Source organism: Canis lupus, chromosome 16 (genome assembly GCF_048164855.1).
Source record: "Canis lupus baileyi chromosome 16, mCanLup2.hap1, whole genome shotgun sequence".
Lineage (NCBI taxonomy): Eukaryota > Metazoa > Chordata > Mammalia > Carnivora > Canidae > Canis > Canis lupus.
In genome coordinates, this window is record NC_132853.1 from 4258069 (window position 1) to 4277500 (window position 19432).

Consider the following 19432-nt stretch of genomic DNA (forward strand, 5'->3'; position numbering starts at 1 on the left):
GGCTGAAAGTTTCCTTGAGCTTTGCTGCCCCTCATCACGCCCTCTTCTCCTGAGCAGCTGGCCACAGTATCCTTGGTATTCCCCAGTTTGAGGAGCTCAATGGCACATTTTAAATCCAAGAGTTAAATTTTACAGTGCTTGTTGAGTGTACCTGGAGTTTGGGTTCAACCCTCCCCCACCCCTAATTCCTATATACAATACAGGATATCCAAAATACAGCTTTGAATATTTTTTTTTCAGTATAATGAGTAACTTAGCCTTTTTAATTTTTTTAAGATTTTATTATTTATTCATGAGAGGCACAGAAGCAGAGACACAGGCAGAAAGGAGAAGCAGTGTCCCTGTGGGGAACCTGATGTGGGACTTGATTCCAGGATGCTGGGATCACGACCTGAGTCAAAGGCAGACACTCATCCACTGAGCCACCCAGATGTCCCTAACTTGGCCTTCTTTATACCATTCACAAGCAGTGTTCTCTTGAGTGTGTTATATCACTACTCTGAGTCCCAGTTTCCTCTTCAGTAAAGGGGAGATAAACATATCTCCCTTGCAGATTATTCTGAGAAATAAACAGAGGACACTTGAAAGTGCCACAACAGACACACCGTGGACACTCGTGTGTGGATTCTTTGTCCAGGATTTAGTTGAGTCCAGTCTGAGCCCAAGCAGTACATTCCAATAGAGACCTCTCTATTGCCACCACTTGGCTCCTTCCTGCCCCAGCTGTAGCTTCAATCACAACCCACCCCCCCTACCCCAGCCCACCAGTTCTCACAGAGCCAGACAGTGGGCGCAGGGGCCCCGCAGAGCTGGGGCGGGATTGTTGTTCTCACAGGTGAGCAGCTGGTGAGGGGTTAAGATAGTAATTGTGTAAGTCTTCCAGGCTTTCTCCCAGTTCTGCGATAATTTGATGAAGAACTTCACCCTAATTAAATATTCAAATTAGGAATAAGTGTCAATATGGCTTCCCATTGCCTGGAATGATGATTAATTGTATTCAAAACTCTAGTGGCCCACTGTAATCTAAACTGAACTGTTGTTCTTGATTATTTCTGTACCACACTTGCCATGTTTTTGTTTTAAGATTTAAACTAGTAATTGATTTGCCATATGCTGTTGAGCTGCACATACTTTAAAGCTGTGCGTTTAGGAACTTGGGGAGTTTGGAATTTTGATTTCCTTAGTCTTCCAGTGGCAGTTTTCTTGTCCAGTGCAGAGTGATTTGGTTGGGAGGGGGTGGTGTCTATTTTGCCCAGGAGGAAAACTCATTATGTAGTCAAGTTGGTATGCTGAAACTGTATTGATCACGGCAAATGGGTTGCTTGAATGGAAAATGAACAAGTCTGCATTTACATTTAGCTTGTGCTTTGCATTATCTTGGCAATGCAACATGTTCTAGTGGAAAAAGCATCAACTCAAATCCTAGCTTGGACAGTTTCTTTAGCTGTATGACCTTGGGCAAATCCTCTAACCTCTCTGAACCCCCTTTCCCCTGATCAATAGAATAACACCTTGCTGGGCTGGGCTGCTTAGAGATGAGTATGAATCATGAGGAATAGTTCAGGTGCTCAGTAAGTGGTAATTGTCATAGTAATAGATGATTATGGGAACAGGGCCTTCAGTGCTAGCTACATGCCCCACCCCATCCCCCACCTCCTGACCGTCTGAATCAGAAAAGATCTCCCACTTCTCTGACTGTGGGAGCCTCCCTTGCTGTCTCTTACTCTGTAATCTCTCCTAGCTCAAATTATTATTTCATTGCTTGGGCCTCTTCTGCACCCCCTGCAGTCTTTCCTCTTGGCAGATGGGACCACAGCTTCCATGGCCCTGGACTGGCCACTTTCTAGGGTTTGATGAAGCACCTGGTGCATGGTAGGCACTCAACAGATGTTTGTTGTTTTCTTTTGTTTTTTGTCATTGGTTTAAAATGGAAACCTATAACCTTATTTATATAACTTATATTTAGCGCTTTTTACTTTATGATCTAGGTAATATATGTGTTTCAATTTGCTTGTAGATAAATCCCTAGAGAGGACAGATAGAAGTCTCCTTTGGCTCTTTTTTTGTTTTCTTTTTTTGTTGTTGTTTTTTTGTTTTGTTTTGTTTTCATTTTTTAAAAAACTTTCTTCTCTTAGAGCAGTTTTCAGTTCACTATAAAATTGAGAGGGAGGTACAGAGATTTTATATATCCTCTACCCTCCCATAAGCATAGCCTCCCTGTTCTCAAGATGACTCACCAGAGTGGTACTTTTTTTTTTTTGTAATCAGGAATGAAACTACATTGACATTCATAATCACTCAAGTCCATAGTTTACCTCGGAGCTCACGCTTGGTGTTGTACATTGTGTGAGTTTGGACAAATGTATGATGACATATGTCCATCATTATAAAAATCACACAGAATTTTTACACTGCCCTAAAAATCCTCTGTGTCCTGCCCATTTGCCTCTCCCCCAGCCCCTGGCAACCACTGGTCTTTTTACTGTCTTCACAGTTTTGCATTTTCCAGAATGTCCTACGTTGGAATCCTACAGTATGGAGCCTTTTCAGATTAGCATCTTTCACTTGGTAATATGCATTTATCATTTGGGTTTTTAAATGATCTCAGTGCCAAATCCTGTACTTGGCATGTGGTGGGAACTCAGTTAAAAACTGGTGGACTGAATCAGTCACAACATAGGGTTATCATAGCCTTGTGTGCCTGCTGATACCACAATCCATCTGCCCTTGGATGGCATCAATTCATTGGGTATATTTGAAATTGAGTTTCAAGTCTGGGCATAGAAAGTTTATGAAATAGTGAATATCACTGTAAAGGAAATGGGTCTGTTTCAGGTTTTACAAAACCTTACTTGACTTCACTGGTATCAATCACAAAACAAAACAAAAATGTCTCATCAGACCAGGAAGAATGGTAGTAAACTTTGCACATGGTAATTTCTTTCCAAGATTTGCTCATTTAAAATCAATGAGAAAAGAAAAATCCCTATGCCAAAAATTATTTGATTTTTAGGGCCTAAGGTCTTTAAAATAACTGACTTAGGTTTTAGTAGAATGCAGTTACAAGAAAAATTTGCAACATTATCTCACATTATCTCTGAGTCTTCACAGATCTGAATCATAACTCAGAACTCAGTTTGGAAGTGCAGGGGACCTGGAGCTGGAATCCTTTCTGTGAAGTCTTTGAGGACGATGATGGTGCTGGTCAGGCCTTCCAGCTGAAAATGATTCATTTTAATTACCATCCAGGGCAATCCAATACCTGAGCATATGGTCCTTAAGAAATAAGCTTGCCCAAACTGTCAGCAAGTGTGGGCAATGGTCAGGGACCTCATTCTGACACCGTTGACCAGCCTTGGAGAGCGGATGCTCTAGAAGTGCTTATTAAAATGCCAGCAGGTGCGGCAAGGGTCCCCTTTCCTGTGACTCCCTCACCCTGCTTGTGCCAGGTGTTTTATAAGAGCCTTTTTCTTCATTAAATGGCATTCATTAAGCACGTCCTTACACCTGGCACAGAAGCTGTGTGTCACAGATGACTTCTTCCCAATGGTGTTTTGAGGAATAAAGTGGAGTTTCACGTAGCCGTTGGCTGTGTTCTTTCCCCCACCTGACCACCTTCACTCAGTGATGGTGGCTTTTGCATATTTTATTCCTCCACCACCACCACCGCTGCTTCCCATTTCTGTTACTTTTTTTTGCATGTTACCTCTGGTCCTTGTCCACCAGCAGACAGATTGTCTAGAAAACAAGATGCTCCTGTAGCACCAAGTGCTGTGCTGTTTGCTTTCATATGCATTTGCCCTGCTAACACTCGCAGCAACTTCTGTTTTCTGCCATCTTCTTCTTACTGATAAAAAGAAAAATAACATCTCATCAGAAAAAATTAACACATAAAAATATATGGAGGGGGAGGGGTGTTGACACTCTCGCCTCAGACGTCTGTGGTCCACATCATGATCTCAGTCCCGCCGCCTGCCCAGGGCCATCTCTGCTGTGAGCTGGTGTATCCTCCCAAGCCCCTTTTATTCTTCGGTGTGAACATATATGCTTACCCTGGAAATATATTGTTTGTATGGTTATTTCTGTACTCAGGCTTTGTTTTGTTGCATTTTGTTTTGACCAAATAGCTGAATCTTGCAGGTTTGACTGTGGTGACATAAAAACAAAAAACTGTCTGAATTGTTCCTTCTTGTTCCATCCCAGTTTAGTATCATGAACATTTTCCCAGTTTGCTGCTTCTACGGACACTGCCAAAAAGACCCAGCTCACGCCTCTTCTGTGGCTGAGTGCACTCTCCCTGCACCATATGATCAACACACACCCCCAGTCCCACCTAGAAAACCTGTAAACATATTATGTCTGTATGGTATTCTGAATAAGACACTTTATAATGTCCTGTAAACTATATCATGTTTATAACATTTTATAATGCTCCAGTTTTTGAGTCAAGCATCATGCTTCCAAGATGAATTTTGTGACTCTCCCCATCAGGGTTCAGATCCAAGCTGTATCCCCTCCGGCAAGCTGCAGAGCTTTTCTGAAGCCATCTGTCAAATAGAGATGATCTCAGCACCTAGTCGTAGGATTCTGGGTGGGGGTTACGTGATGCATGAGAAGGATAAGCCCTGTGAAAATGTCAGCTAATGTTACTTGCTTGTTTTTATCTTAAATAAGTCCTTTCCCACATTTCCAGTTATTTCCTCAGGCAACGTTTCTAGAGGGAAAGCAAAAATGCTGGTCCTTTTGTCTGCTTCCTTCCCCTTTCTGAAGTCTTAATTTCAAATCCTCTGGAACATGTTTGAATGTATTTCTCTCAGAGGAAGGGATGTGAATGATCTTTTTTTGTCAGTGTCTTCACATAAAAAGACAACTTGAAGGAATAAGTTTCTGAAAAGCCGCCCTCTCTCTCTTAAACTTCTGTGGCTCCATTGTCTTCAGGCATGTAGTATGTTAGAGGAAAAGTCTGAAGTCACCGGCAGTATCTTCCAGGATTCATCACTTGGTGGGTCTCCTTTCATTGCCATTTCTGGAGCATTGTCATCCCTCTTGGCTTCCTTCCTTAGGCCTTTTTTTTTTTTTTTTTTAATGCTTTTTAGATGAGGGAAATATTTTCAGGCTTACTAAAGTGTATCAATATACAATAAACTGCACATTTTCAAAGTAGAATTTGATGAGCTTTGACATATATATATATATATATATATATCATGTCATATATATATATGTATATATGATACAATCACCAAAATCAAGGTCATGAATATATCTGCCACCCCCAGAACTTCTTTGTGCTCCTTCGTAGTACACTCTCCCTCCTCAGGCCAACCACTGATCTGCTTTCTATCCCTGTGGGTTAGTTTGCATTTCCTAGAATTTTACATAATAAAATGGAATGATACCATATGTGCTTTTTACCTTGCACATTTTATTTGGCATAATTATCTTGAGATTTACCCACCTTGGGTGTATCAGTAGTTTCTGTTTTATTGTTGAGTAGTATCCATTGTGTGGATATACTTTGATATATTTATCAAATCACCTTTTACTGGGCATTTGGCTTGTTTCTCATTACAACTAAAGCTGCTCGGTACATTTGTGTACAGATCTTCATACAGATCTATGCTTTCATTCTTCTCGGGTAAAAACCTAAAAGTGTAATGGCTAGCTCATATGATAGGATATGTTTAACTTTCTAAGAAATTGCTAACTCTTTACTGCAGTGGTTCTGCCATTTCCCACCAACAATGCAGAAGAGTTCCCACTGCTCCTCAACCTTACCAACAGTTGATATTTGGGGCCTGCTTAATCTTTGCCATTTCTAGAAGATCTGTAGTAGTATTGTACTGTGGCTTCAGTGAGTACTTCCCTGCTGACCGACCAGTGGTGTTGATCATCTTTTGAGGTGCTGCTTTTACCATTGGTACATTTTCTTTAGTATAGTGTCTGTTCTGATCTTTTGGCCATCTTTTTTTTAATTGGGCTGTTTGTCTTCTATTAAGTTGTACGAGTTCTATATAAATGCTAGCTATAAATTGGATATGAGTTTTACAGGTAGCTTCTTCAGGTATGTGGGTTATCTTTGCATTTACGTAACAAATTTTTTAAAGAACAAGAGTTTTGGGATGCCTGGGTGGCTCAGCAGTTGAGCATCTGATGGCCTTTGGCTCAGGGTGTGATCCTGGGATCCTGGAATTGAGTCCCACATCGGGCTCCTTACGGGAAGCCTGCTTCTCCCTCTGCCTGTGTCTCTGCCTCTCTCTCTGTGTCTCTCATGGATAAATAAATAAAATCCTTAAAAAAAAAAAAATATTTGCCAAACCTAAGGTGACAAAGATTTTCCGCTTTGTTTTCTTCTAGAAGAGGCGGTGCTATGCCTGTGAACTCAAGATACATTGAAATAAAAAGTATGAAATCCTAGGATCTCCAGAATTTTTTTTTACCTAATAATTTACTCCTTCCCTTTCCTCTTTTCTAAAACTAGTTCTGTGAACCTCTTTGGTCATTTTATGTGTGGTGTGAGGTAAGCATCAAATGGTTCATTTATTTGCATGCGGCTATCCAGTTGTTCCAACACCATTTGCTGAAAAGATTACCCTTTTTCCATTGAATTGTCTTGGCCCTTTTGTTGAAAATTGATTGATCATATATGTGTGGGTCTATTTCTGGATGCTCCATTCTGTTGCATTGATTTATATGTCTATCTTTATGCCCTAATACCACACCATATTGATTATTGTAGCTTTACACTAAGTCTTGAAATTGGGAGTCTGGAAATCAGGATTTATTTAGCTGTGAGTCTCTTTATTGATTTTGCTTGGAATATTGGAAGTCTTATTGACTTCTGTATTTAGTTGTTTTAATTAGACAAGCTTCAAACTTTCTTTTTTTCTGGTTCTTCTCTTTCAATTGTGATTTCTTTCCAACACTTAATATATTCGGGTTGGTTCTCTGTGTTTATCATAATTTTTCCTCTTTTGTGTTCTTTTTCTCTCTACATTCTGGAAAATGTTGGGCTTTTCGATGTTTTTTTTTTTTTTTTGAATTTTATTTCTGTATTATTTCTAATGCAGATAACTTTCTCTATTTCCTATAGTAAATTATTTTTTAGAGCTAATGTTCTTATATTGTGTGATACTTTTTATAGACCTGTGTGAGGATGTATATTTCTAGACTGGTCAAAAGGCAGGATGTGTGAATTATCCCCTCATCTCACTTAGGTGCTCATAATTTGGTAGATAATCTTCTGAATCTTCATTACCTTTCTCTGTTCTTGTTAGTTTTTGTAGAGTCCCAGTGACAGGAGGCTGGCCAGGGCCATCACCCGCCCCACAAATCCTACAGCCTTGATTTTTCCAGGGCGTATATTGCTTCCTCCTCCTGATTTGATTTTTTTTTCAACTATTGATTCTTTGTACCAGTGAGAGTGAATAAACAAATGTTATTGCTCATTATTTTGGGGATAGACTGTTCTTTCTAGAGCGGTCTGCCACTCGTTTGGTGTTTGTCTGCCAAACCCAAGTTTATATTCTCTAAGGAATTGGTCATGCCATTCAGAAAAGGGATTTGCAGGCTCTGCAGGGAGCTATGAGGTGGCTTTCCCATGAGGAACATCACGATCCAGTGAGGATAGCCAGACACTTGATGACTCTTTCCTGGCTGGCTATCTGGGCACTGTCACCTTCCCGCCATGCTGTGTCTATTAAATCAAGATTCATTTAAACAGAAAGTATCAAACCCTAGGCCTTCTGGACTTAATAATTTTGTCTCTTCCTTTCATCTTGTCGAGAACAGTTAACATGAATCTCTTGGATCATCTCATATTTTTATTCCTGCCACATATATATTTTAAATATATAAATATATATATTTACATATATATATTTTAAAATTTATTTATTAGAGACACAGAGAGAGAGAGAGAGAGAGAGAGGCAGAAACATAAGCAGAGGGAGAAGTAGGCTCCATGCAGGGAGCCTGACGTGGGACTCGATCCCGGGTCTCCAGGATCAAGCCCTGGACTGAAGGCGGCACTTAACCACTGAGCCACCAGGGCTGCCCTCCTTTATATATATTGACAAACGCTTTATACCTCTGCCATTAGCCCTGCAAGGTGAATATCTTAGCCTATTTTGTTCTCAAACTTTAATATCTTCAAATATCTTAGACTATTTTATTCCTGATCTAAATTCTTGGTAATAGTTATTTGCCTGGTCTTTGCAAGTAAGTCTCGCCTTTCTTTTTTTTTCCCACTTGTGAAACTTTATTAACTTTCTCCAGGAGCACCTTTTTCTTTAATGGAGCATACCATTGAGACCAAGCCTTTGTTCTTTTTCTTACTATTCCTCTTAGGCCAACCTCACCAACTTCAGACGTCAGGCTTTTGCAAAGTTAGGTTCAACATGTTGCCCTATAATAGTGGTTTTCAAACTTTTTGGTCTATGACTTTTGTTATCTTTAAAAATTGAGGATTCCAAAGAGCTTTTGTTTACATGGCTTGTGTTCATCTAGAAGTACCTTATTAGAAATTAAAATTGAGAAAAATGTGAAGCATACAAGTATGCAAGACCTCAGAGTGATGATCTCATAAGTCATGCAGCTTCTGAAAACTTTCTGGGGCACCTGAGGGCTCAGTTGGTGAAGCATCCAGCTCTTGGTTTTGACTCAGGTCCTGATCCCAGGGTCATGGGATCTAGCCCAGCATTGGGCTCCCTGTTCAGCAAGGAGTCGACTTGAGATTATCTCCCTCTGCCCCCTCCCCACTCATGCTGTCTCTCCAAAATAATTAAATAAACTTAAAAAAATTCTTTCTGCTGGTGAGAGGAGAGCAAAAAAGATGAGCGATATCTTAGGTTTTATTATGAAAACAATCATCACCTTATGACTCCCTGAAAGTATCTTGGGAAACCCCACCCCTCACCTCCTGAGGTCCTTGGAGCACACTCTGAAAACTGCTGCCACCAAAGGTGATTTTAATATAACTGTCAGCCCCAGAAAAACAGAATGAAAATTGTAGTTTCACCACAAAGCTTGCTTTGTAAACGTGCATGCATGTGTGTTCACATGTGTGTGTATAAGAGGTGAAAGATTAGGGGTGCAGTTGGTTAGGCGCCTGCCTTTGGCTCAGGTCATGATTTCTGGGTCCTGAGATGGAGTCCTGCGTTGGGCTCCCTGCTCAGCAGGGAGTCTGCTTCTCCCTCTCCTTCTGTCCCTCTCCCCTGCCTCCCACTTATGTGCTTGCTCCCTCGCTATCTCTCCCTCCATCCCTCTCTCTCAAATTAACTAATTTTTTAAAAAAGAGATGAGAGATAAAAGTGACATCCATCTCTAACCATGAGTCTGCCTCTGCCTTACCAGCCACCCTTCCCTCCATGCTGCCCTCTGACAGTTTGAGAGGACAGCAGGCATCACTGCTACCTGGGCAGAGCCATCTTCATTATATGTGGCCACTGGGTCCAGAAGATTAATGGTAACATTTTAAAAATTCACACAGACCTGGAGTCAGCACTAGAAAATACAGATTTAAATTAACAAGGAAAAAGCAGAATCCCATCAAAGGAAATAAATCGTGCTGGCAACTATTGTCACCTAATAAAATGTATCCTATAACTGAAGGGCTTTTATACAGAGCTGTCTGCAGCTTAGTGGCCATGTTAATTGAATAAGGTGCCTAAAACTGACTTGGGGGAAAAAATGAAATTTCCCTCAGCATCTATTTAGCCAGAGCTGTTGTCAGGAGCATGTGTGATGCTGACCTGTTTGTTATACAATAGCCAGTCCCTCCTGCAGAGAGAAGTGATCACCCTGCAGGGTGTGCCTCTGTCCTCTGGCCTGTTCCCTGGGTAGAGAATGAGGAGGGGAGCTTGGTTCAGCCTCCCCCCCCCCCCCAGCAAGATTTAGGGGCTCTTCTTGTATTCTCTGGTTACCAAACAGATTTTGTAATAGTAAGCCATCATTTGAGTCAAGTGGCAGAAAACTTTGGCCTCTGGTGGTCAATTTGTTCCAGTGGACCAAGGCCTACTGGAGATGGTACTAGAAAGTCTTCATCTCTAAATACCTCCCTAGGTAGAGATGGTTTCCCGAGTCTTTGGGTCTATCTCTTGGTATGCTAGCAATCTTCATGAACTCTCTTAAAATTTGAAACACATTGCTCTGCTTATGGAGTAATCAGCAGCTTTGGGGCCCATTGACATGATTTCGCTGAACTTGCTGTCCACAGGGCACCAGCAACCACCACACTCTTAGACTGCTCAGTTTGGCTGGAAGCCATGGAGTACCTACTCGTTTTATAGCCCCTCTGGATTGGGTACTTCAGAAGAGCTGAGCATCTCGTGTCCATGGTCTGCTGCAGTACCTGGCTTCTTTCTTCTTTCCTTTGCCATTAGCACCCAGCATCATTAATGGTGTGTTCCTTTAATCTCTTTAGATGATTAGGCTATGGGAAAGAAGCCAAGGTGTTGGGTTAACCAATCAGAGCTTCAAGTGTGAAAAATGAGGATATTATATCTCTTCTTGCTAGATGCTACAATAACAGGCATGGGCTCTGGCTATTAGTCCTCATATTTGAAATGACTGTAAAATACTTAGACAGCTGTATTCTAATTTTTTAACCAATTCCCTGTTGTTTGATATTTGATTCCAGTTTTTGGCATTATAAGCACTGTCATGATGAATGTATTTACCCTTTCAGTAAAAATATTCATGAATCAGGGATGCCTGGGTGGCTCAGCGGTTTGGCGCCTGCCTTCAGCCCAAGGCGTGATCCTGGAGACCTGGGATCAAGTCCCATGTCAGGTTCCCTGCATGGAGCCTGCTTCTCTCTCTCTCTGCCTGTGTCTCTGCCTCTCTCTCTCTGTATCTCTCATTAATAAATAAATAAAATCTTTTAAAAAAATATTCATGAATCAGAAATAGCCGCATTTTCCAGTTATCCAATCCTGTCCTGGGAATGAAAAAGAGACAAGTGGGAGTTTTTTGTGTAGGTTTCCTCAGATGATCTCAAAGTACAAGTCCAAGTTGGATTTGCTCATTCAGGTATTAGGCGATCTTATATAGCTCTCATTTTCTCAAGTACCCACTGTGTGCAAGGCACTGTTCTAGGCACTGGGGTATGTTGGAAAGTGTAGTAGAGATCATGTTCTGGTGACTTGTGAACAAATTGATAGTACTGTAGAGTGGGAGGGGTCTACAGAGAGGAAAGTGGGGTGTCGTAAGAGCAAATGGAGACAAGGTACCCCAGAAGGCATCTAGGGGGTGCCCTGCCTGGGGGAGGAGCCAGCCAGGAGAGCTGGGGGAAGGGTGTTTAAGGCAGAGGAAACAAGTACAAAGGCCCTGAGGCAGGAATGAAAGTATAGAGAGCTGATAAGGTTAGAGGATGTGGGTACAGGGACCATGAACAAGACAAATTCAAAGAGGAGGGATGGGCTGCTCTACATGGTAGCAAGGTGTGCACTTGGAGGCAACACACTGTCACTTGAAGGGCACCCGGCTCTCGGGGGTGGTGCTGGGATTTGAACCTATGCCAGGCTGACTCTAGGGTTGGTACTATTAACTGCCACCACTGCTCTGCCTCCTGGGTATGTGGTTGAGCCACAGGTCATCCAAATCTGTTGCTTTTCCCTTTATGACATGATATCAGAGGGACTGTGGCCTGCCTGCCAGGGTCATCAAGCTAGTAGGTGGCTGAGATGTTGAGTCCTTGGCATCATCCCTTTCAAAAGAGTCTTGAGATGGACTGTGCAGTCCTCACTCTGTATACCTGACAGTCAAGATGATACAATAGGTAACTTTCAGATAATAGTAACAACCCCCAGAGGACACATGGACGAACCTTTTCACGAATTCCCTGCTTTCTGTTGGTCAGCTTTACCTCTGAGGGCCCCGTTCCCTGCTCTATTGAGTGGAGTTAACTATTCCTATCTGAAAAGGTTGCCAAGAGGATGAGGCGAGGAGTGTCTGTGAAGGAACCCAGTGCAGTGCCTGGCATGGGGTTCTCCCACTCCGGGGAACTAGAATCTCCTTTTGCTCTGAGACTCCGCTGATTGCAGAGCCTCCTTGGTTCCCGTTGTCTGTCACTTTCAGGCTAATCTGACACTGAAGTGCCTCTGGGCCACTTCTCCTTCAGCAGGTGACTCTCTCTTCCTCTTTAACCACAGGTTATCTGTCCCCTCAGCTCCAACTGTCCATTCTCATTAAGGGAGGCTTTGCTGTGCTTTTTCATCCTCCGTCTCTGCGTCCTCTCCTTCCTGTGTCCAAACAACACAAGTGAAAAGCAGATGTTTGCAGCATAGCAACTCTTCTCTCTAATGCTGTCCCTAGTCCAGGGCCTCTCTTCTCTCTGGATGCGGCATCATAGTCCCACTAAAGCTGGAGTTTGGGTTGACTTCATTTCAGCCCACCACATTCCTCTTGAGCTGTTACTCCATAAAAGATACAGTCAGGTCTGCAACTCAAATCTCTTTTAATTTCACATGTACTCTGTCAACCACACGTTGTCTATAGGAGATCAGAAACTTGCTCTCCATGCCCCACCACCACCATTCCCCATTGCCACCACTGATTTCTTCTTACATCATACCTGTTTTCTTCCAGTGCAGAGAGGAATGGGGTGCATGGTATAATACAGAGACCTCTTGAGTCTGATTGGCAAACACATATGTGCAAAAATGGAATAATAGATGCTATAGTAGTTTATATCAAAAAGACACAGAGGTTTTAATGGAGTAGGTTCAACACTTGATTTGGTCAACACATGTTCAATAGTTGTCTGCTCTAGGTCAAAAATTGTCCTAGAAAATGGGGTTCAAAATTGAAGAGCTTTGTCCCTGCTCTTGAGGAGGTCACAGTCATGTTAGGAAGACAGGCTTGTATCAAATGCCTCAAGTATCTTGTGCAAACAAGAGAGGGGGGACGTGCAGGCACCCAGTGAGCCTGGAACAAGCCCGGGGAAATTTGTACTAAAGAAGGCATGTTTAGGTGGAGTCTTGAGGGATGAATGGGAGTTTGGAAAGCAGACAAGGAAGAAAAGGAGAGGGACACCTGGGTGGCTCAGTGGTTGAGCACCTGCCTTTGGCTCAGGTCATGATTCTGGGATGGAATCCTGCATCAGGCTCTCCACTGGGAGCCTGCCTCTCCCTCTGCCTGTGTCTCTGCCTCTGTGTATGTGTGTCTCATGAGTAAACAAATAAAATATTTAAAAAAAAAAAAAAAGAAATGGAGAGTGTAGGAAGGGGAGCAGCCTGGATAAAAAGTCAGGCAAATGCATGAACAACATGCAGCATATTCAGAGATTTACAGGACTTTCCCTCTTCTGGTTAGAGGGAGAAGTAGACAGTGACAAGAGACAGAGTCAGGAGAGACAGGCTGGTGTGTGAGGACAGCTAAAGTCAGAGGATGGCTAGGGATGAGGGTGCAAAGGGAAGGCATGTGGAATGAGGAGAAAGCTCAGCCAGAACCCTTATAAACTGCAATGTCTAAAAATTTGAAGGAGCCAGAAAGGACCATCTGCAAGGAAGAGAGGCTGGTCAAAGGGAGGGAGGGTTGCAGAGCACGTCAGCCAGGCGCAGTCAGATGCCCCAGAGAAGCAGGAAAGTTGAGACCAGGTACTGCACATCAGGTGGGGCAGCTAAGGGGCCAGACACCTTGATTTCTCTGGTATAGCCTTCGCTTTTAAGTCCTGTATACCATAGAATTTTCCCCCGGACTGTTTGTTCGGAATGTTGTAGCTGAACACGTTGGCAGGAACTGTGAAGGGTCTACACACAGTAAGTGCTCAATAATTGCGGTTTCATGAGAATCCCTACTGTAATTTGCTGCTCCATTCCTGCCTACCATGGCATCTCAGTTTTATTTCCTCACTTGGCCACAGGCAGACAATCTTTTATTTTTATTTTTTAAAGATTTTATTTATTTATTCATGATAGACACACACACAGAGAGAGAGGCAGAGACATAGGCAGAGGGAGAAGCAGGCTCCATGTAGGGAGCCCAATGCGGGACTCGATCCTGGGTCCCCAGGACCATGCCCTGGGCCCAAGGCAGGCGCTAAACCGCTGAGCCACCCAGGGATCCCCTTTTAAAATTGCAAATTGGATCTTGTCACACGTCTACTTAAAAATCCTTCTGGATCAAGTCAGAGCTCATGCAGGGCCCCACTGTGCTGTGGCCTCGCAGCCATCTTCAGCCTGGTCCCATTCCTTCTGGCCTTCAGGCTCCGGCTACTCCACCTCCTGCCAGGTTTTCCCTCCACCAGACTTCCTACCACTTAGGAGGCTCCTTGCAGAGCCTGGAGCTCCCTGCTCCCATTCCCTCCTTCACCCCCAGCCTGGCCATCCTCAGTTCTCCTCCAGCACAGCACTTCCTGTTGTCCATGCATGATCCCATTTGTAAGCAGGTGTTCTGTAACTCTGTGGGCACTTTCATGCCCCACTTGCCCTACTGCAGGGTGAGCTCTGTGCACACAGGGGGCCCTGCCTGTCCTGCCAGTCTAAGGTCCCATCTGCATTTTCTCCTGTCACACTCTTGGCCCATCTTTAACTGCTGAACGGCTGGGCTGACCCTGTTTTCTAGCTTCTGGGTGGCTTCTTTGCCATCATTCAGGTCTGCCTGTCTTCCAAAGTTCTGCTAACACCCACCTGCTCCATGAGCCTTCCTGAATGCCACTGGAGGAGCCACTGCACTGGATAGATGTGTGATGCCCTTAGTTTGGTTGGATGCACCTTTTGAAATTGCTTTCAGGGTTTAGAGATTTTAAGGTATGGCAGCCAGCCCTGGAGTGTAGCTCTTCCGTGGCTTCTGCAAGTCCCCTCACTGTGGTACACTGGGTGTAATAACAGCATCCATCCACCTCAGCCAGCTTCACGGATGTGCAGCTAGCACCATCCCACCAGGCTCCAGGCTCAGAAGGGCCCTAAGTTTGGCATACTGCTCTGCTGTCACCATTTTGAATATTTGAACCAGGACCTCACATTCTCATTTTGCACTGGGCCCTGCACGTCATGCAGCCAGCCCTGCACTCATCTGTAAGGCAGCACGAGGAGCCAGAAGAGACTGTGTGAGTTCTGCATCCTTGGAGGCCTGGCACATGGTGGGCACCCTCTGCAGGGTCACCTGTCATCATTTTAGCTCTGCTCAACCACAACCACAGTCAATAATTCATTCTTCTGTTTGCTCGGCTTCATTGACTAAGTGCTGTGGTCAGAGGCGTTGATCAACTGTGTAAAACCCTCTGCAGCTGCTCCTTATCCTCTCAGGGTCCCAAACCTGGCCAACCTTCAGAGTCACTGCTGGAGCTTGTTAAAAATAGATTTCTGGCTGCACCCCCAGCCCACTGAACCGGACTCCCCAGGGCCGTGGCTGTGAATCTGGATTGTTAGCAAGTTCCCAGGCAGCTCTAATGCCTTCGTTTGTGCTGTGATGGGCAGAACAGAGTTAGGAACCCTTATCCTAGGGGATGAAGTCTTGCAGCATGGCCTTGGTGGGTATCTTTTCCAACTAGGCCCCAGTCTGCCTTTCCAGTCTCACTTCCACATGTACCCTGACCCTGCACCAGAGTGTTGGCTTTCCCTGACTCCCCAGTGAGTCCCTTTTACTCCATTAGTATCCATGTCCTCCTCTGAGAAGGTGTCACTAGAAACCCAGGCCCTTCATTGGAACCCATGTGCTCACTTAGCACCCAAGTGTATGTCCTGTTGGATATGGTGATTTATTTCTGCACCTTGATCCCCTATAGCCTGGAAGCTCCTTCAGGGGGCTCACCTCCACATTCTTAGCTAGCATCAGTAATGAGCAGACACTCAGATTTGCTCCACACGTGTCAAAGTGTCCCTATGCTTAGGTCTGCTAGCTCTGCTATAGCCCTGAGTACCACCAGTGCTCAGCAAAGCTCCCTGCCCCTGCCTGGTTGAGCCAGGCTGTTCTGTGGCACAGATGTTTGTTTTTGCTGCTCACCCTGCAGCATGGGAAACCATGTGCCTTTACAGTCTCTGGTGCTCATCTTGTCTCCGAGAGGCTTCTGCTCACTCCTGGCTCTGTGGGACCAGAGCTTGCCTAAAGAACCTTCCCTCCCAGGAGCCTGTATGTACAAGAGTCATTCCTAGAGTTCATGTATTGGCTGTATGAAAAACAACACGTACAATATAAAACTTTCTTTATATAATAAATACTCCCTTCCTCGGACTTTTCCCTTCTGGAATGACTGAGTGTGGCCAAAACTCAGGCTACCAAGCTAGTTCAAGCCAATCCCCAGTCCCACCAGTGCAAGGCTTTATTGTTGTTTGTCGCCCAGACCTGTTTTTTTTTTTTTTTAGACACTAGGTTTAGGGGATCCCTGGGTGGCGCAGTGGTTTAGCGCCTGCCTTTGGCCCAAGACGCGACCCTGGAGACCTGGGATCGAATCCCACATCGGGCTCCCGGTGCATGGAGCCTGCTTCTCCCTCTGCCTGTGTCTCTCTTTCTCTCTGTGACTATCATAAATAAATTAATTAATTAATTAATTGAAAAAAGATACTAGGTGTTTTTTTTTTAAGATTTTACTTATTCATGAGAGTACAGAGAAAGAGAGAGAGAGAGAGGCAGAGACACAGGCAGAGGGAGAAACAGGCTCCATGCAGGAAGCCCGACGTGGGACTCGATCCCAGGTCTCCAGGATCATGCCCTGGGCTGAAGGCGGCACTAAACCGCTGAGCCACCTGGGCTGCCCGAGACCTGTTGGGTTTGAAATCTGTTCCCTATCATTTTCATCTTTTTTGCATTTGCTAATGGCAGCTGATGACCACACCAAATGTATTCTTTACTTTGACTGAATACCCACTCACGCTCTGTGGGCGCCTCGAGCTTTCATGGCCAACACCTGCACCATAAAAGGCAGTGCTGGATCAGTCCAAGGTGATTTCCTGAACACCTACTGTGCGCTCCTGCCTGAGGGTGAACATACAAACATAGCAGTATGGAAAAGCCTGCCATTCTGAGTCTCAGCAGCAGTGGTTTTCCTAGACTTGCATGGTAACAATAACATTCATTCACAAAGTACTTCTCACGCCTCCTCCTCAGTGGTCCTGCAGGACAGGAATGAGAGCCATTGGATGGATAATGAAAGCAAGACATCAGAACACACCATGGCTCCTGTTCCGAGCCCAAGTGTTCTGCTCCTTTTGGTGTGTTTTGCCCAGTGGGCAGAGATCTAGACGGGGTCGCCAGGCTCCTTCAAGCGCCTGGCACATGCTATAAGGCTTGGGAAGCCTTTTCCTCCACTTGGATGTTCTTCTTGGAATTGAAAAAGGCAGCTGCTGATGTCTGGAAACTTCTGAATTCCCTGGGGGGACTCAAACTGTTGGGGTTCGGGGGACCACCTCCTGCTCTGTGCTGCTGTGGGCTGTTGGTGGCACGGGTGCTTTCTGAGCCTTTGGGGAGTGCTCTGTGCGCCCTGTAACTTCCTTTCTCCTCTCTTTCTTAGGCACATCTCACTAACGCTCCCTGCTACCTTCCGAGGCAGAAACAGCACTCGGGCTGACTATGAGTACCAGCACTCCAATCTGTATGCCATATCAGGTATGTGGGGCCTCTGCTAACGGCCAGCTACTGTGTCTATGTCCCGGGCACCACCTCCCTCTGCCTGTCTCCTGGCATTGAGTGGCATCTCTCTTACTTCTCTTTTTCACCCTGCAAGGGGCCTGTTTCCTGTGGAGATCAGCCCTTTCCTTTCCCTTGTGTCACCTCAGCACTTAACAAAGGGCCAGATACTCTGTGTTTTGAAACTAATGATGAAAAACAGTGTGTGGATTTCACAAGCTTGAAGGGAAGTTTCCAGAGAATAGCCGCTGCATCGTTCACTTGCCAGAGCCAGGGAAGGTTTCCCAAAGGATCTTGGGAGCAGCACAGAGCTGAGGCCCAGTCCGCCCACCCAACCTGTGTCCAGGTCTGTCCTTACCACTCATTTCCCAAAGCGAGGTTTGCAGCCAGCAGGGATGGTGGTGGTCTCCCCTTCTGACCCCCATCGTAGGGGTTTGTGATTTCTGAACTCAGCCTTGAAATTAATGGCGTTACCTTGGCAGGGACCTCAGCAGTACAAGTTTGCCCTCCCACCTTCACCCAGGGAGGGGAACACCTATGGGCCCAATTACAGGGGGGAGATTCATTAGGTGCCTGGCAGCACAGGTGACCCACTAAGAGCCAAGAAAACCCACCAGCTCACCTCTGATTATCCTTGGCCTCTAGTCAGGGGCATTCGTATCTAAGGGGGAAGTGGCAAATCGGTGCCACTTACCAGTGCACATCCTTAATGGTGAGTGACGTTTTGAACACGGGAACATGGCATTCGTTCATGTACCATAATGAATCCGTTATTTAAAAGATAATCTTTTTTCTAAAAATTGCAACTTGGGGTTACTAAATAGATGAAATAGAACAATGGTATAATTCATGTCAGTATCAGTTTCTCTTGTTATGATCACTCCCTAATAGGTTTGGAAGTATAAGCAAAAGCCAGTTGTTCCCTTTCTGGGTGGGGAAAAGGAAGACCTGGGATGTTCTCAAAGAACTTGGTACCCAGCCCCGCTCCAGGAGCATGTTGTCTCAGAAAAGCACCTCTAGGGAGAATTTCTTCTGTGCTGTGGCTATTTCAGCAAAGTTGACAAGGAGCATAACAAGTGTGGAAAGATGACCTAGAAAAGCTGAATATTTCCCCAGATGCTTTGTGGCATAGTGGTGCAAAACAGGTCTGTGAAATCCAGCAGGGCAACCCCATTCCGAATGCACATAAGGAAAGCTCAATCAAAACAGATGATTTTTTTTCCCTCCAGCTTGCAAATTCTTTTCCAGCCACAGTGTTCAGCTATCCCCGCCTTACCTGGGTTCTCTGATGGCTTTCCCAGCTGTTGGCATTTCTGCAGAAAAGGGCCTACAGAGTGAAATCTCCTCTGGTTTGGCAGGAATGTTCCTGTCTGCCTCTGGACCATGGCCTCCTCGCCCCGCAGCTTTGATGAGGTGTTGTCTGCATTCATTTCAGCTGTTAGTTTAGCAGTACCAGGGTAACAGCCTCAAGACACAGGGGAAGCCATTCAGAAACTTCCTGTTACATTTATGTAAGTGGCAGTCAGTTGGATTTTTATCTTCCAAGCAGAAGTAGTTGAGGCTGCCTCACATCAGCAGGCAGCCCCTGGCTCCTCAGTGGCTGTAGGCACCAAATTGCTCCACCAGGGCTCAAGACTGCTTTGTTGTCATGCTGCCAGAAAGAACCCGCAGGACCTGCCGGCTCCATAAGGCTGCAAGCTCAGCACTGGGCAATCCTGGTATAGCTGGGAAGCCTGCCCACCCACCCACCGGCTGCCTGCCTGCGAGCCGTTCTGCTCGAAGAGAACAGAGACCACCTCTCCCCCACTCCCCCACTCCCCCCCCAAGCAGTATTTGGCATTGAGTGGCACGTCTCAGTTTGGTACTG

At 44.9% G+C, this 19432-nt stretch overlaps 1 protein-coding gene and 1 long non-coding RNA gene across 9 annotated transcripts in view; one reads left to right on the top strand and one right to left on the bottom strand.

The window, feature by feature from the left end:
• MVB12B (multivesicular body subunit 12B) overlaps positions 1 to 19432 on the top strand; it is a 186397-nt gene that overhangs the window by 88004 nt on the left and 78961 nt on the right. For all 8 annotated transcript variants that reach the window (XM_072777954.1, XM_072777949.1, XM_072777947.1 and 5 more), the window contains one exon: positions 17450 to 17544. In XM_072777954.1, the coding sequence (XP_072634055.1) occupies positions 17450 to 17544 (95 nt within the window). The remainder of the gene's footprint in view (positions 1 to 17449; positions 17545 to 19432) is intronic.
• Positions 283 to 19119, bottom strand: LOC140605737 (uncharacterized). The gene is made up of 4 exons (XR_012008299.1): positions 18842 to 19119; positions 10279 to 10432; positions 3707 to 3847; positions 283 to 925 (listed from the first exon to the last, which is right to left on the bottom strand). It is a non-coding gene; the product is annotated as an uncharacterized lncRNA (long non-coding RNA).